The following is an 18,532-nucleotide window of genomic DNA, read 5'->3' on the forward strand; positions in this document are numbered from 1 at the left end:
CCAAAACTCCGAACCTCCTTCTCGCAATGGCCTTCGCTCCTCCTCTAAAACCTGAGTCGCATCATTCTATGTTGGAGAGCAGAGAGCAGAAACTTCCGAAAAGTCAGATCAGAAAACACAACGGCGACATATTCATGCATCCCGGCGCTGGTTTCTTCGTTCACATCACCACCGTCGTTGCTGGCAGCTTGTCCGTGGGTATAAAATCAGCGGCATTCTTTGCTATGGTCTTCTGCATCACACTTCGATTCTCGAATATCAAAAAGTGCATTGTCTCGAATCATGTGCTGTCTCCTCCAAAAGCTGGTTGCAGATGCTTCATGAGTGAGAAGACTGTCGGACTTCTGCGATCCCAAAAGCTGGATATTCTTCTGTCATGATTTTGAAAAGACGGAGTAGGGCGCTATATGTTCGAAAAGATCGCCGGAAATCGGTTGATGGAGAATCAAAAGCGACCGGCCCTTTCTGGATGACTTCCGCGGCTTCCTTCCCTCGCAAGCCGCTAGCTGAGCGAGCGCCGGTATAAAGCTTCGACGTCCGGCGCTCTCTTCCTTCTTTCTCTATTACAACTCTTCCCTGGGTTACTCGAAAAGCCCCGTACAAAGCCAAGCATGTGCGTCCTCCTTTCCAAAAACGCCCAAATTCGCCCACATTTCTGAGAAGACCTCCGCGCTTGCTACATGCAGCCTTCCGATCCAAAAACCACACATTTCAATTCTATGTTCCGCGACTGCGACATCTAAATCGAAAAAGGAGCAGCGGATGGCTGTGTGGTTTGTCGCTGGAACTAAAACAAGCAAGGAACCACGGAATGTGTGGAGGAGAAGACCAAAATATTGCCACGCCTTCGCCATGTTCTGTGGAAGCAAGCAACAGTCACGACGATGGACTCAAAAACAAGAACGTCGGAAAAACATGGCTCTCTGTCTCGGTGTCCAACTTTCTCCATTCACGATCAAAACAGATGAAAGGAAGCTTTGATGTGGCTGGAGAAAGACCTCTGTTATTCGAGACTCGCAGTCCAAAACACGTTCAGTATCTCCATATGCGCCACGAATGGTGTCTCCTCAAATCCAGAAAGATCTCCCGGCATGCCACATGCGTGTGTGCTTCCAGAAACAGAAATTGCGTACAGTCATGTCTGAGAAGAACGCTTTCTTTTCCCCAAAGGGGTCGTCTAAGCCCTGACATCAAAGATCTCATGTTGCGCGACTGCGACTTCCAAAACAACACCAAGATGGCCATATGATCTCTGTGCGTGTGTGAAAAAGGGAACTATTGTCGCTATCTTCCTCAAAACTGTAAAGTACTACCACATGGTAGAGCTTTCAAGATAAAAGTGCCTGGACTCCATGTTCGTTCTTCTGGGTCCGTCCAGCATCAAAGTCATGCTCGCCTAACAAGGGAATGTTCGGCATGGTCTGAGCGCCAGTCCTGAGAGCATATAAATAGCCACAGCTTTCGTTATGCTTTCTCTTCTACACTTCCCACAGCCTTTACTGGTTTTTTCCAAAAACACCGAGGACCTCGCTGCATGTTTGTCTCTTTTTCCAAAACACTATGGAAGTCTTTCATGACTGAGAAGTTTCCTGGGGTGTTTAATCGAAAGGTTGAAGCTATTACTGCATGTGTCGCAACACAGACTACAGCGTTTCATTCTCAATCGCGCAAGGGCACATGGTATGTGAAGGGTGTGCAAAATCTTCACGTGTACGTGACATGTGTGTCAACCAAAACCCTTGTCATTGTACGATGAGACACCCAAAATGAAAAGAGACAAATTGCATGGCTTGTTCTCGTCGCGCGCGGTCGATATAAAAGCTCTCGTCCTCCTCCCGGTCTCCTTCTCTTCTATATCCTCACTTCCAGCGGGGTGATTACCAAAACAAGTAAAACGTCGACCAATGACTTTCCTCCCCCAATAAGAGATACAGGGCATGACAACATGGCTGGGGTATCCGTCTGCGACATTATCAAAACCTCGGAGATTGCATAGAATGTGCAGCATTCAATCTTCGCGACCAAAAACACAAGCTTGAATCTCTATGTGCTGTTGTTCTGAAAAACATACAACCTAATCTTCTATGACAAGCGCTGGCGGTACCAAAAAATCTCGACGAAGTCGTTATGTCGCGACTCGCTCCTTTCTTCCAAAAGCCACGGACACTTCTTCGATGAGATCGCCGGCACCGCGCCTCACTGAAATCGAAGGGACAAACAAGGTATGTCTTCTGTCGGAAGAACGAGACTGGGTACCATGCACTCCATATGTCGCAGACGGTGAGCGGAACGAAACTTCATTGAAATGTCGCAACCCAGGTTGTATGACTGGCGGCTGAGCTTGTGGTGATATAAAAGCCCTGCTGTTACGCCCGTCTTTCCACTCTTCTTCTACTACACTCGATCCTAGGTATCAAAATGCTCAGAATACCAAGTCATGTCTCTTCTCTCTTTTCCAAGATGAACAAACATGGGTTACGTGAGTCCAGAGGAGGGGAGAGTCTCGAAACGTACTGCTATTACAACTTATGAGAGGTTGTGCTGAGATGTACAAAGCTATGCTTAACTCAACCCGCGTTCTTAAACATCTTCTGCGTCGTGCAGACACCAAATGTCAAGTGCTTTTCCGACATGTCTTTCTCTCCTGTTCTGTCAAAAAAACGAAGACACTCAAAGAACATGAGAGAAGCAGACCCCGGCCAAGAACTTGTCCTTCCAGAGGGATATAAATTTCTGCCTTTGTTTCTCCTCTTCTCTTCAACCGGCGTTCCATACTTCAAACTCAAAAAAGCAACATATGCAGCCCATGTTCGCTCTGGCTGCTGTTCTTTTTCAACATCCAACTGTGTTCGTTATGAGATCGAGAGACCGCCAGCCTGTACAGTTCACTAAACGAAAGAAGCATCCTAATAGGATACAGCGTACTACATTGAAAGGAGTGCCATGATGATCACCAGCGTACCGACAAAAGCAGGAAGATCAGAAGCGTGCAACGTGTTTTCAACGCCAACATCGTGAGGTTTCTTCTCGCGCTGCTTCTTGCCTTCATGCCAGGCTAGGAATTGCACAGACTACGTGGGTTTCCGTGGGACGCTGCCTCAATATACCTGGCCACGTATCTGAGCGTTCATGAAACTGTCACACGAGATCGAGGCGAGAGTATGATGCGAGCGCGATGCATGGTATTGGCAAAGACAACGCCTGCACTGACTAACTACAATACATCGCGGCAAAACCACCAACCAGAGGCACCGCTCGTCCAGCGCTTCCATACGCTACCTGCTCGACAAAATCATCGAACGGAATTACGCATCTCTCATGTCGCTCGCTAAATACAGGGAGCAGTCTTCGCGAAACCCATTTTCCTTCACACCTCCAGCAGGTACTTTGGCAATGGCCGTATCAGATATGGGACCCCGAAGGGAATAATCCGCTCAGGTCTTCATCTTCCCCCACGTCGCCGGAATTCCGCGTACTTCCACCCGCTGATCTCATCGTTGGGATCCAGGCCATGCTCCTTGTACCAGGAATCCCTCGCGGCACGGTGAGCGTCGGCTCTCGACAGGCCGTTGATGGGCCCGGCAGTTGTTTCCCTCTCGTTGGTCGTGGCCGGGGCAGGGGGGGCAGGGGCAGGGGTCTGTGGAGGAAGAGACATTGATGGTCTCGAAGGTGGCAGCGGCAATTCGTTTCCAAAGTACTTCTTCATGAGAGCACTCTTGGGAACCCACAGGCTTCCGCTCAGTTCGGCAACCTTCTTTTCCTCCTTCCCAGGAGCGGCACTCGTCTCTGGGTTTGGCGACGCCGGCAAAGGATTGGCGATCGGCAAAAGGCTGGCAATCTCCTCCTCCCATTTCTGTAGGAAATGGGGCAAGAATCGCTTGGGCTGCGTCTTGCCATAGGCAATTGTCTTTCGCAAGTGGATGATGCGCTGCTGCGCTATTTCTGCTACAATCTGTTAGTCGGTCGATCAAGAGCGCCAGCTAATGAAACATACCGGCAGTTTCCATCTCAGCGTGGTGTTGCTAGAAAGCAATGGATGTCGGTGTTGAAGAGAGAAGGTATCATGGACTGACTGTGAGGTGAGTGCGCAGAAAAGTGGGTCCGTAAACACCGCTTATGGAAAGCAGCAGGAGCACAACCCCGTGTCAAACCGCCCTCCGCTACGTCACTGAGATGTTTCGTTCATATCGGTCTATCTAGGTATACCGCGAACAACTCACAAAAGCGCCCTGCGACTCGAGAATGTGTTCCGACTTTCGTCAGATGTTGCCGACATTGAGGTCGTAAAGCCCTGGGCCCTCGCGAGAGATTCTTACAAGACGACGACACCGTCACCTCTTAACCGTCCAGATAACGCACAGCCTTGTCGAAACAATCCTCTCTGGCATCCACCTCACCGACTTATTCGAGCAAGCTCTTCATCAACTAGTCTGTCGAACTCTTCGCTAAGAGCGTTGAAATCATGCTCGTCGACTTCCTCTTTCTTGACGAAAGGAGCAGAAGTGCGACTGGCATTCCTGAGCCTCTCAGTCTCAGCCTTAAGCTGCTCGTTCTCAGTCTTGAGCCGCTCATTCTCAGCCCGGAGAGCATCCATATCCGCCCTCATCTTTTCCATCTCGGCACCACCAGCATCAGTCCTTGTTCGCTTCGGTTCCGGCTGTTCGTCGTCGTCGCTCCGTGCGCGCTTGGGCACCTGCGGCGACGAATGGTGTTGCTTCTTGTCGGCAAGCGGCAGCACGCTATCGGCAAACTCGCGATGCTCTGGGTAGTCGCGTCGAATGACCTCCAGATCGAGTGGCGATGGGCGAGTCTGCCTGGGCCTACGCATCCCTTCGCTTGGTCACGCACGCTTCAGGAAGGCAGCAGAGAGCCATAACCTATCACAAAGCTATCGAGCATCAGCATCTGATGGATCTCGAATAGGAAAGAAGACTTACGCATCCTTGGTGGTCCATGGTGCGACAACGGCAGCAGCGACGAGGGCAAGAGCCGTCGCGGAGCAGCTGATAAGAGCCATGTCCGAAAATGTTTGTCTGCCCACAATGCAGGCAGGTCGTGTCCTTGCGGCTCATTCCAGAGCCTGCCGGAATTTCCAGCTGATCGACGCAGTCGTGGGGCCGAAGGTAGTACTTGACGTCGAGCTTCAGCCTATACTGCCCGTTGTCGGCATTGGCATTGATATTGGCACTGGCACTGGCACTGGCAGTACCATGGGCAGACCCATCGTTGTACCCGTTGGCACTGGGATTGGCACTGTAGCCGCCTCTGCCGCGAGGCGCTCCAGACGGTGCATTGTAGCCCCCTCGTCGGGGTCCTGTCGGCACTTGACGATGGCCGAAGCCTTGCGAATAGTTGGCGCGTCCTCGCATTTGTCAAAATTGTGGCAGACTTCGAAGACAAAAATTGGTGTGGTGTGGACGCGAGAGGTAGGAGGCAAGAGCTGTGGAGGAGTGCCCGCAGGCAGCGAGGAAGGCACGTCTGATTCACTTTCACCTTTCACACCAGTCGACATGAAGACGATTCACAGCGTGATACTCATCTCCCATGGTACTGCGATGACCCAGAGGCGACCCGGAGACGACGAGCCAACCACACCTCCCAGATTTCATACGACTTATATGCGAGGTGATACTGGCTTCGTATGAAGATGTACAGATGGCTGGGAATTTTCAGGTGAAATGAGGTAAGTAAATTAAGATACGAGACGTCTAACACAAAAGTACAAAGCAAACATGCTCTCGTCTACACGTGGCTACAATGCACGACGGCGTTAGTGTCGGGTGTCGGCACAGCCTTGGACGTTATACAGAGAAGCGTGTCCTCGCAACAGCATTACTCCTCTTCTACGGTCCGCGATGAGCCCCGCCGTCGAGTTCGTAGGTGTACTGCACAGGCATCTCCTGAGGTGGCTCGGCGGCAGCATGTTGATATTTGTAGGGCCCAGGAATGACGGGCTCTGATGCCAGCTCGGCCTTTGGGTAAGCGTCTTGGTACATCACCGGCGGCGCATATGGTTGCAACTTCTTCTTCTGTCGACGCTTGTAGAGAAACCATAGACCTACGCCGACCACGAGCGCCAGTGTCGGTCCAATAGCGATGCCCGCGATCGCGCCGGATGACAAAGATGAGGACGAGGAAGACGAAGACGAATCGCTAGACGGAGGTGGCGGTATGGCGCTCGATGCTGCGTTTGATAGGACGTCTGATGCTGTAGCAGGAGCGGAAGAGGGTGTGTGTGAGGCTGAGTCTGATGCAGACGAAGTAACCTCGGAAGTCGGTGACGCGGAGCTGGGTTCTATACTCGAACTACTTGTCGGAGCAGCGCTGGCACTGGCTAGTGACACGAGGTCAGCCGAGAGAATCTGGCAGCGTACAAACTTCTCGGTGAATTTGTAGCCCGACGCGCATGTAGTCTGGCCTGGACAGCATGCCTGTTCCACACCAACGTCGAGATTCGCGCATGGCACCGAGTCGGCTTCTTCGCAGACAGATGGCTGGTCGACGTAACAGCCAGGCTCGCTATTGGGATTGTCGATGCAGCACCATCCTTTATCGAGGAGGTTCTGGCACTGGGGGTAGCTCTCTCCCTTCCGGATACAGCAGAGCGTATTGCTGGGGTTGCAGGTATTTGTTACTGCGCCTTCGCCTGGAAACGCATCTTCGCATACATCGCGTTTGAAGACTTCGAGTCCTTGCTTGAGGGCGCGCTTGATGTTCAGTGCAGCTTCCTGTGGTGTGGGGGAAGTTCTTGGTCGAAGGTCGAGTGCTCGTGTCGGGGGCTTATTGAGTGTATGCGCAAAAGTGACCGTAGTAAGGCAGAACAGGAAGAAGACCCATCGCGAGACCGTGATGAACGAGCCAGCCATCGGTCAAGCGGATTTGGTGTTGAAGGCCGAAGGTAACAATGCGGTACGCGTCTAGAGAATGGTTTGGTAGAGACGTACAACCACGCGAGCGAGGCCCAGATCTGATCTTATGAGAATAGTGTGCTGAAAGGCCGTGCACCGCCATTGTGCTGCGGTCGATATTGAGACCAATTGCAGTGGCTATCGCCCATCTTAGGGTGGGGGCCTTACAGCGCGCATGTGGATTACTGGCTGAGCGGCCTGAGGTTCGGCCTGAGGCTGTCAGGCAGCCTGGCGCTTAGCCTCATGCTCGTAGTTTCTTCCAATCCTTCTCGAAAGATATGCAAATACACATGCTGCAAGACATCGATGGGTTAGTCCGCGACTTTCCAATACATATGCTTCGCCATCATCGTTGCGCTCAGAAGAGAGGGGGAGGGCGGTCTGTCTCGTAGGTGTGTTGTCGTGCCAAGAGCACGTTGGCCCCACGGCAAGGCCTCCAGTAATAGGAGTAGGTCTCGTTGTGGCTGCAGCTGAAACAAGATAGTGACGATTTCCTGGACTATGGGTGGCTTATGGCGTCGATTTGCCACATGTTGAATTTGAGCGGAGGCGCCACGAAACACGTCGCTCAGTCTGGCGACTCGAGGTTAATGAACATCAGAGCCGGTTGTGAAGCTCCGGCGTGACTTGTTATTATCGTTTTTAGAATCTGTCGAAGTAGCGCTCTCGCGGCTACATCAGTCGTGTTGTGTGCGTGAAGATGTGTCGCAGTGTGTTGTTGTCGTCTGGTCGATCTTTCATCACGCTAATGCACGTCGAGCCGAGATCGGGGCCAGAGGCTAACCATCCTTGTAATTGGCGGCGGTATGACTTTGGGGGCCGGAACTGAACTCTCTCAGCTGCTGCTGACACGTCCGCAATATTAACTGTGGTAATGATTCCGCGCATATCACTCACACATGCCCTGAGCCTTGAGCAGACTCTACGCCATCACGTGTCCAATGTGAGCCCTGGCTCCAGTGCATCGCAACCATGGTTCTTAGTAAAATCTCATCTCAACAACCAAAGTACACCACAGTCATGTGCTGCTGCTGCTGATGCCTGGAGGGATGAAACAAGATTTCGCACTTGTGCGTCGTTCCTTCTTCATCCATCTTCAACTCCATCATGAGGCTCTACGCCAACGTCATGCCCGCGTTCCGCCGACCGATCCGAACTCCTTTCATCGCTACGTGTCTCGTACTCCTATCCGTTCTGACTTTCTGGAAACTGAGCTCCAATGTTCCCGATGAACCTTATGGTGGCATCGCTCTTAACGAAGGCCCGTTTGACAAGGCCCTAGTCATCGCTTCCATGAAGCATGAGAATACGTCTTGGTTCTACGATGAGCTTCCAGAGTGGCGCAAATATGTCTATGTGGTGGACGATCCAACCGCCGAGCTCACGGTGCCGTTGAACAAGGGTCGTGAATCGATGGTGTATCTTTCGTATGAATACAACCCTACGCGATTATGTCGTTTGCTATGCAAGGACTGACTCTGAAATAGCTTCATCATCGACAACTACCACAAATTGCCAGGAAACATTCTCTTTCTCCACGCGGAGAGATACCAATGGCACAACGACGATCCCGACTATGACGGTCTGTCGATCCTGCGAAAGTTTCGCTTTTCCTACCTACAGGAAAAAGGGTATCTCAACCTGCGCTGTGTATGGGTTCTGGGTTGCCCGAACGAGATTCGCCCACTCACAGATGCAGTAGACGCAGCCCACACTCAGCCTCATGCGGGTCATTTCTACAAACAAGCCTTTGAAGTGATCTTCCCAGGTCGCGACATTCCAATGGCAGTTGGTGTTTCTTGCTGCGCGCAATTTGCTGCTACGAAGGAAAAGATACAGGAACAACCGGTTGAATACTATGAGCGCATTCGAAATTTGTTGCTGAGGACAACCTTGGAAGACTCAATCAGTGGAAGGATTATGGAGTATTCCTGGCATAGTAAAATACCCCACCCTGGTCATGGAGTTCCCAGTGTACTAATTCTTGTAGTAATATTTGGGCAAGACCCTATTCACTGCCCCAATGCGAGTGTGTGCTATTGCAAAATGCTTGGGTTGTGCAACCTGAAGTGCACTAGTGGCGCTTGCCATGGTCGGTACGAACTGCCTCCGTTCGCAACTCTCCCTGAAGGATGGCCGATCATTGGTTGGCATGGCGAGCAGCGAAAGCTCGGAGTTCCGGGTTAAGGAAGACATATCGTTGAGTGCTCTGTGAGAGTAACCATGGCAGTCAATGTAGGTGCCAACTTGACGTATGGTAATACTCCCGACCGCTGAACGCTTGCTGTAATCAGCAAAACACTAGGCGAGGCGGGGCGACTGTAGAAACGGGAGCGGACTAGTAGGTCTGCACATGCGAATTAGCTCTCGTCAAAGAGAAGGACCGCGTCGGCCAATTACAATCGCCTTAGAAAGTCTGACTTCACGTGTATCGCGACGATCTGCATGCGTTGAAAAGCCTCGTATTATAAGTATCAAATCATGCTTGGTCGAGCGACTGCGCCAAGCACGTAGCGAAATACCTTCCTCTTAATCTTTGCAGTTCCTCATGAGTACCCATTTCGGCGATAATACCATCTTCCATAACGAAGATAACATCTGCGTGTCGAATCGTGCTCCTGTATGCAATGTCAGTGATCGATCATCCTGTATCTCCACATGGATGTACTCACAGCCTATGCGCGACGGCAATCGTCGTCCTCGACATCGCAGCCTCATCCAGCGCCTTCTGCACGATCCTTTCACTTTGAGTGTCCAACGCCGACGTCGCTTCATCCAGCAACAGCAATCGTGGCTGGCGAATGAGCGCCCTGGCAATCGCGATGCGCTGTCTTTGCCCGCCGGAAAATTGCAAGCCCTTGGATCCGCAAGGGGTTTCTAGACCTTCGGGTAACGAGGCGACAAACTCGAGGACATTGGCTTGGCGACACGCCTCTTGGATCTCGGCGTCGGAAGGCTTGTGTTGGAGACCAAGGGCAATATTCTCTCGTACGGAGCCAAGGTACAGTGGTGGCTCCTGTTGGACCAGCGACATGTAACGGCGGTAGAGCTGGGGAGACATGAGCGCGATATCCTGATCATCCAATGTGATGCGTCCGGATATCGGGTCGTAGAAGCGTAGCAGCAGAGACACGACTGTACTCTTGCCACAACCGGAAGGGCCAACAAAAGCAGCAAATTTCCCGGGCTCGATCTTCATCGAGATACCCCTCAGCACCCTGAATGCGTTGCGCTGCTTGTACCTGAACTCGACGTCCTCCATGGCGATAGTGCCATCGGATGGTGGCCCCTTCCCTTCGGTTTCATCGGATTCGCAGATGGTCGGTTTGACAGTGCGCAGCCACAAGATGTAGTTTGCGGCCCCTTCCGCCTTTGTGATTGAGGTGCTGTACATGAAGAATTGCGCGACGCCCTGTCCACCGAAGACGATGGCGATGAAGATGACAAAGAACTGCGACGTAGTGTACTCGCCTTTCGCAATTAGCCGCGATCCGTACCAGAAGCCTAGAGCCATGACTAAGAAGTCAGCGGATTGCGAAAGCGCGTATGGGATCAGCGCAAAGGTTAGATTCTTAACGACTTTGCCCGTGATAGCCCGGAGTGTGTCGCTGTATTGCCGCATGATCGAGGTTTCGAGAGTGAGCATGCTGACCGTCCGTATGGAGGTGACGGCTTCCGTAGCCAAACCCGCGCTGCCAGAGAACTGTTCCTCTGTGGCACTCTCGAGTTTCTGGTCCAGTCGAATACGATAGTAGCCGGCAGCGACGATGATGGTCAGCCCGCCGAACACCAGCGTCAATCCAAGCCTCCAGCCATACGCTATGCCAAGCGCACTACTCGCCGTGATATTGACCAAGATGTTGAACATGAGACCCAAGTTCGCAGACATCAACTCCTGCAATGCTGTCGGTGCAGATGACAGCTTTGAGGTCAACGCGCCAGACGAATTCTCCGGGCGGTCGAAGAACTCCTGATCAAAGCTGATAATGCGTTCGATCATCTCCCTTCGATAGCGATGAGTCATTGCCTGCCCAATGTTGTTGCAGGCAAGGCCAATCATAAAGTATGCGAAGAGGTTGGCGAGGGCCAGCACAAAGAACATGAGTGCCCAGAAATTCGCTTCATCTTGTGCCTCAGATCCTTGCAGTGTGAACACCCGAACAAGACGAGAGAAGATGATAGCCTGGGCTGGGTAGGTACCACCGCCGATGATGCCTCCAATGATGGTGGCGGTATACCAGACCCAGAGATCAAGATTCTCCTTCAGCATGATCCAGATGCATTTGATGAGAGAGTAACCCAAGGTTCCAGCAGCAAGCTGCTCGATTTCGCGCTCGACATCCGTGTTGCTGTACTGCGATTGCATTCGTCGCATTGGGGCTTTGCTGTCCAGAGCGTCTTCGACATCTGCTGTATCCAGCAGCTCTTTCTCAATGTCCTCGTCGTTAGCCTTTGTACCAAGATCTTGTGCGCGCACCATTGCTGCATATAGACCATCGCTCTCGAGAAGTTCATGATGTGTACCCTGCTCGTAGATCTGACCTTCTTTCATGACAATGATGTTGTCGGCCGCCATCACGGTGGCAAGCTTATGGGCAATGATCAGCGTCGTCTTGTTGATCGAAACGCGGTTGAGTGCGCTCTGCACAACCTTCTCGGCGCGAGGGTCCAAAGCGCTAGTCGCTTCGTCAAACAACAAGATCCTGGGGTTCGAGATGATGCTTCGAGCGATGGCAATGCGCTGTCGTTGGCCACCGCTCAACATGCTTGCGCGCTCTCCAACTTGGGTATGGTAGCCTTCCGGCAGCGCCTCGATGAAGTCATGCGCGTTGCTGTTCTTACACGCTTCCTGCACGAGTTGCATTTGCGCTTCCGCTGGCAGATCCCTCTGGTCTCCTACAAAGCCCTTAATAATGTTCTCGAAGATTGTGCCTTGGAAAAGGGTAGGTTCTTGCTGAATGAGGCGAATGTTGGACCGCAACCATTTCGTGTTGTATTCGGAGATTTCTCGACCATCAAGCAGTATCTGACCAGTAGCAGGTTGATACCATCGCTCAAGCAGACCGACCAGGGTCGATTTTCCACATCCACTGGGCCCGACCAGAGCGGTTGTCTTTCCCGCTGGTATCGACAAACTCAGTCCTCGAAGGACTTGTGCGCTGGGTCGTGCAGGATAGGCGAATCGTAGATCGTTGATGATAATTTCGCCATTGCAGTCGGATGGCTGCATGCCTTCTGCCGAGAGTGGATCGAGTGCCGACGGCCTGTCGATGATAGAGAACAACTCGCCTGCCGCCGAGGAGGCATTGGTAAAAGCCTGTATCTGCGGGAAGATGAGCAGTGTTGCAGTGGCACCGAGGACTACACTCAGAACGACGGTGAAGACTGTGCCCACATCACCAATCTCCCCGCTCTGGAACATGCGGAAACCTTGCCAGAAGGCTAGCGAAGTACCTGACATAACCAGGAATGTTTGGCCGGAGAAGAGCACACCATAAATGACGGACTTCTTGTTACCCTCCTTATGCGCCTTCTGGAGGTAAGTCTCGTATCCGTCAACGATCTTCTGGTGAGCCCCGAAGGCGTGAATAGTTCTGATTGAGCTGATCGCATCTTGTGCCAGAGTCCCAGCTTGCGAGTAAATTTTGGTCTGTGTGCACGTTGTTAGTCCACTGCGTCAAGACATGTGGTCACTGGTACTGACCACTCTAGCTTCGATGGGCGCATCCATGCCTATGCACACGCCCGTGATTAGGAAGATGGCAGGTATTATGCTCATCACGATAAGAGCAAGCTTCCATTGGACAGCGATTGCCACGATGAAGCCGGAGAAGAAGAGTGAGATGCCTTGGACGCATGTGAAGAGCTTTTCCGCGGTGCCTTGATTGATTCTGTTGCCATCTAGGCCGCGATGTCAGCATTGTGTACCTGGGTACTTGAGGTAGGCTACTCACTGGTAGTAACCTGAGTCGCGGCAGATCCACTGCCATCTTTGTCGAAATGAGCCACATCCTGACGGAGCAACTTGTCCAGAAAGTCCTCTCGCAACGCGCATGTTGTCCTGGCTGCCGCGATACAGATGCACAGAGTACCCAAATACCCAATAACGAAGCGAGCGACAAAGAGGTAAACAAAATAGAGTACCAAGTTGTCGATGTTGCTGGTAAAGTTCGAGCTATCTTGGCCGGTCGCTTGTTGGTTGAATTCGGCTGTGGACTGTCCAAAGACAAGAGTCATCAAGGGGAGCGCAGCACCAACGACGACGGCACCTGTGAGTCCAAGACCGAACAGTACGCGATCAGCCGTGCTGGCGTATGTAAAGATACGCTGTGAGAAAAGACATCAGTCTGCGGTCGTTACTCTCGTGCGCATCTGTGACTTACAAAGTAGTCTTTCAGACTTCCTTCTTTCTCTTCTTTCTTCGCTTCTTCGTTGGAAGCCTTGCTCGATTTCCCATCATCAACATCGACTTGCTTCTCTGGGTCGGCGTTGCCAGAAACATCGATCGCGACAGCGGGTCTGTCTGCTGTCTCCTGCATCGTGTTGGAGCTGTGAGTAGTCACCGACGGCGCGTCACGGGTGTCCATCATCGTTCACAATGCGCAAGCAACATACGCGCATTAATGCAGCAGGCAGGACGTGTTGTTTGTCGCATGAGATAAGCAGGCCTAGAGCGTGTCTATAGCGTCGCGTTCACGGGCGTCTCGCGCTCCGGACGTCAAGGCCTCCGGCGTTGCCAAGGCGGCGCCCATCAGCCGCAGAAACAAGACGTCATGACATTCAGGCATCATCAAAACCGATCGATATGAGCCGCGAGTAACAATCCACGCGTGGGATATCTGTTCATGGCCGTTGGGGAGGGCCTGCCCTGCTGGTGTAACGTCTTCATCACTAGCGAGGAGAGATTACTGGAGTCGCGACTGCCAAAAGGGATGTACTAGGCTGCATTTGGATTAGCGCCACTGGGGCGTGGTCGGGATCACGGACGTCGGGGCTGCGTACAGCCTTCGCCGTGTCTTCGCATTCTCGTACTCATTTCTTCTTCTGACTTCCGCTCTTGAACTCGCAGTGTCTTCACATCCGTCGTAGCTTCTTGGCTGCACCCAATATGACTTTCGATTCGGTTGGTTGGACCTCAAATGGAGCTGATCAATTTAGATTTGGGTCACGTCACGTGATTGCTTCACAAAAACCTTGGAACTCAGCTTTGTAGGCTCTTAGGGTTTACATCTTTTTCTTAAACATCGTGCTCAAATCTAAGGTCTAGAAACTATACAGCAACCTCAATATAAGCTGCTTCAGAAGTTCTGAAACAGTTGGGTATTCCTAACTCCTACTACCACTGCTTCTTTTCCAGCGCGTTCTAATCTCAATATTTGTGTTCCTCGCTATCAGGAAACTAATATAGGGGCTTGCATCGATGTAACTCTCCTTCTATTCTAACTCAGACAAAGACAAACACAGTGTGGCGGTCTACACATTGTCACGTCCAAATACCGACAACAAGTCTCAGGCATTGTTCGCATCGGCCATAGTTCAGGTAATACTTTCAACATATACATATTCATGATCGATAAAACGATAAAAGCCCCTAAAAGGAGCTGTGGAATCATGACGGCAATAGGCGCATCGTGAGCGCCACTAGCATGACAACATCAGTCTTTGAAGGGGCGTTCGATCGCGAGCGGGTGGCGAAGAGCTTCCTCAATGTTGACCTGTGTAGTATTTCGTTCCGACAACGACAACACTAGGTAGATTTGAGCATCTTCACAGTGATGTTCAAGTGGTTCTTCCGTGCAGATACACCTTACTATCATATAATGCGCCCCATGACTGGCCCTATCAGATCCTGCCAGCGTGTTTTGACCCAAAGTGTAAGAACTCAGTGAATCTGACGATAGTCGTGCGCCTACGTCATGTGCGCTGCGCAACGCCTGAATGACCACAGCAACTCTCCTTTCTCTTTACGGGTCCGCTTTACCGATTGCCCACACCAACAGGCTCACTCAACTCTGGAGTAGACGCCCGCTCAACCAATCTCATTCCCCTGACCACACCTGAGCTTATCATGTTGAGCGCGCCGACGGCCAACGAGATCGCTTCTGCAAGCAGCTCCACCAGCACCAACATGAGTGCGACCGACATGGAGACCCAACAGCAACTCGCCATTCCGATCGAGGCCAGCCGCGAGAAGATGACGCGCAGTCAGCCATCATCCGAAGTCGCGCAGGTCGATGGCGACCCAGCGAACACTGTATACCAGGAGAGGCTGGCTCAGATCAAGACGCTGTTCGCCTGGCGTGCGACTGAGACAGAAGTTTCGCTCCACGTAGGTCATGACAATACACAAACGAACAATGAGACTGATAAGACATCGAAGGACAATGCGCTGTGCAAGAACATTGCGCTATGCATCAACGCCGCAACCGAAAACACCTGGCGGAAGGCACGAATAGCACACGGCATGATCGCCTCATCGATTTCGACAACCAGCTCCCCCAACGGCAGCGGAAAGCCGAGTTCTGGGCCGGACAGCGACGACGAGCGCGGCGCGAGCCCCGACACTGATCGTACTTCGTACCCTGGAAGCGACGATGGCAAGACCACACGGAAGCTCCGCCAGGCGTTGATGGTCACTGGCGGGCGGTATGGGATTCTACAAGACGATCTCCGCGACGCAAAAGACGCTCAATACCAAGCTCTCAACCAAAAATACGCCGAGCAGCGGGCGCAGCGCCTGAATGACAAGCGATTGGTAGATCAGTGGTCCCAAGAAGTGGCCGACATGGAGGCCTATTGCCAACAGGTTGACGAGACAAACCGAGACCTGAATGACCGTTTCGTTGAAGCGGCTGAGAAGCACCAAGCGGAGGTCAAGGCCAAGGATCTGAAAACGGCGACGTTGAAGGCAGATCACGACCTGGCCATCGCAGCCCAGCGTGAAGAAACCGAGAAGTGGCAACAAGAATGCCTGCGGAAGGAATCCACGTTCCAGAAATCGATCGAAAAGGTGACCGCTCAGCGTGAAGACATAAAGAGGAAGGCCAATCTGGAGAAGAGGAAGATTCTCAAAGCAAACAGGGTCAAGATAGACGATCTGAAAAGCAAGAACGAAGTATTGGAGATGAAGAACAGTCGTATAGCAGCTGAATACTACGACGCCATGTCTCAGGAAGAGGAGACCATCATCAGCCTCATGGCTCGAATCCAGCAGTTCGAGAAAGAGCACGAAACCATGTCGCAAATGGTACGCCAGAAGTTCACAACCGGAAGTGAGCTTCAGCGCGTGTTGGAGGCAGATGTTGCTGGTAAAGAAGAAGCAGCAGAGCGTCGAGCGGAAGTGCAGCGATTGAGGACGCACGTCGAAAACCTGCTCGACACAATCCAGAATACCGAGACGAACGTCACGCGACACCGAGAGGCCGAGCAGGATTCGCGGGCGGCGTTGAACCGCTCCCAGAAGAATGTACATCTGCTCGATGACAAACTGGCGCTGAAGACGGACCAAATCCGGGACTTGGCCAAACAACTCGAACAAGTACAGCAAGGCAATGTTGTACCCGGCGCTCATTGTGCAGCTCTCGATGCGATCGATCTCGAGAATGAGCAACTGCGAAACTCTCTCCAAGCCGAGCGAGACGAGAAGTCGGATTTGCAAGCCAAGCTTGACAAGGTTGACAGCGATCACCTCAAAGTCTCCGTCGAATATGGCATCTTAGAAGCCAAGCTTATTGAGGAGAAGAAGTCCCATAGCAAGCTTGGCAAAAGCACAGAAGCGATGATGCACGAGCTGAACATGCTCCGCAAGGTAGCCAGAAGTCGGCAAGGTGCTCTCGGTGAGCAAGACCAGTCCGAGCTGCTGGACCTGGTGAGCGGGACCGCCGCTACAAACCAGAGCCTCCTCGACACCAACGCTCAGCTACAGGATAGACTTGAGGAGATCGAGCAGTGGAGCAAGACCATCGTCGATAAGTGCGAGAGCGACGTTATGATCGCGAGTAGCGACGTAAATTATTGGTACCACCTCTACTTCAACGAGGCCGTCGCAACAACCGAGCGCTTACACAACGAGATTGCCGCCCTCAAAGCAGAGAAGGGTGAGCAACATTTCGTCGAGCCTGCTCCGCCCGCCAACCCCGAGATCCATGATCGGAAGACGCTGGCATTTGCTATGGCACATGGGCTTCAGGGTGTTCCGCCGGAGTTGATCTCTGCGACCTTCTACGACTCTACGTCCGGAGTGTGTTTGTCGCCTACTGAAGCCGCGTTGAAGGCACTACGGCCACAGGGATGGTACCCCATCTACATTGCGGGTAAAGTGTGGTTGTCAAAGATGGTAGCGGCACTCTCCGAGGAGCAGGCTGCGATGCGCATTGAGGCTGGCGATCATAATGCGAGTCAGGGTAGCGCTGGCTCTGCGCGATCCTCAGTGAGCAACACATACGCGCCACGGGGCATCGACTTCGCCACCACGTCAGATGCTCACAACAATGTGGCGGACAATGCGTCGGATCCAAGGACGCCGCTGCTGACGCGAGCATCAAGCAGACGAACGCACAGTCCCATCACCCCAGGACGCGACGACCGAACGTCAATCCCAACGCAGGCACGGAAGGCGAAACCTCAAGTGGTACGCCGGGTTGCGCGAAGCCGCCTCGTCGAAGTATCGCAGATTCCAGAGTATCAATCGTCGTGGCAGCAGATTGATGAAAGGATGACGCGTGACGTGTGGGAGGGCATGGACGAGGAGCTCAGGGTCCACTGGGCCACGGACTACCTTAGGATTGAAGACGACTAAGCGCCTAGAGGTACAATGCGATAAAAAAGCTGGAGGTCAACGGTTGCATTATCGTGTGGCGACAATGGAAGTCGAGGCCGCGATGGACTGCTGGCCATGCATGGCAGTGAAGGTGGCAGGCGCGACAATCGGTCTGCAATCCCCAAATGAGACTACCCCATAGCACGAGTAAAGTGCACACAGGCAGGGGACGACCAACGGTCGAAGACGCTCAATAAGTGAGATGCGAGCGCTGGAGGAGATGGGAAGCGAGATGGGATGATGCGGGAAGGATGACACGCGCGGTGGCATTTGGGTTCTGTCCATGTTCGCGCTAGATCCTTCGCGGCAGCGCCCAGCGATCTGCGGGATGACACGCATGATTGGCGCTTGACAAGCCAACGTCACTCCATCTTCAGTAGCTATTGTCGTTCTTATATATCAATGAATGTTGTAAATATATGCCCGTTCAGTGTCTTCTCTCATCCTCGGCAGGCGCCTCTTTCCTATGAGTCGGCAACAGCCCGCGCAAACCACCACGCACACACACTTCGCAAGCTTTGTACGTCTACACAACCACACGCATCGTTACTGGGAGATGTTTTCTCCTTCGCAGTTAGTGCTTAGTCAGTTGAAGCTGACAAAGTCATCTCAGGGCCGCGGTCAAATTTCGCGCCCGGTGTCGTGATCAGTGACGTCATTGCCCTCCCCCTCACCAAACGGTCCCACCAGCGGTGCCCGAAGTACAGAGAAGGCACCATGAATGCAAATCTATATCGCGACTCATACTAATCGCTCCAACTCGCATACAACACTTCTATGGGCCTGTTGGCGCATCGCCGAGGCC

At 52.5% G+C, this 18,532-nt stretch overlaps 3 protein-coding genes across 3 annotated transcripts; 1 reads left to right on the forward strand and 2 right to left on the reverse strand.

The window, feature by feature from the left end:
• Positions 1-3,442: 3,442 nt before the first annotated feature.
• J4E88_006185 (uncharacterized protein) lies at positions 3,443-5,017 on the reverse strand (the record flags this gene model as incomplete). The annotated part of the gene is made up of 3 exons (XM_049399815.1): positions 3,443-3,945; positions 4,402-4,814; positions 4,938-5,017. The coding sequence occupies 3 exons, from the start codon at positions 5,015-5,017 to the stop codon at positions 3,443-3,445; spliced, it is 996 nt and encodes a 331-aa protein (XP_049254126.1).
• A 4,370-nt stretch (positions 5,018-9,387) lies between these two features.
• Positions 9,388-13,447, reverse strand: J4E88_006186 (uncharacterized protein; the record flags this gene model as incomplete). Its single annotated transcript, XM_049399816.1, has 5 exons — positions 9,388-9,526; positions 9,581-12,558; positions 12,613-12,809; positions 12,863-13,235; positions 13,292-13,447. 5 exons carry the CDS (start codon positions 13,445-13,447, stop codon positions 9,388-9,390), a joined length of 3,843 nt encoding a protein of 1,280 aa, XP_049254127.1.
• Positions 13,448-14,683: 1,236 nt separating this feature from the next.
• J4E88_006187 (uncharacterized protein) lies at positions 14,684-17,706 on the forward strand (the record flags this gene model as incomplete). Its single annotated transcript, XM_049399817.1, has 2 exons — positions 14,684-14,702; positions 14,909-17,706. 2 exons carry the CDS (start codon positions 14,684-14,686, stop codon positions 17,704-17,706), a joined length of 2,817 nt encoding a protein of 938 aa, XP_049254128.1.
• Between the last annotated feature and the right edge of the window lie 826 nt (positions 17,707-18,532).

Source organism: Alternaria novae-zelandiae (genome assembly GCF_023758075.1).
Source record: "Alternaria novae-zelandiae strain BMP 2774 chromosome Unknown scaffold_12, whole genome shotgun sequence".
Lineage (NCBI taxonomy): Eukaryota > Fungi > Ascomycota > Dothideomycetes > Pleosporales > Pleosporaceae > Alternaria > Alternaria novae-zelandiae.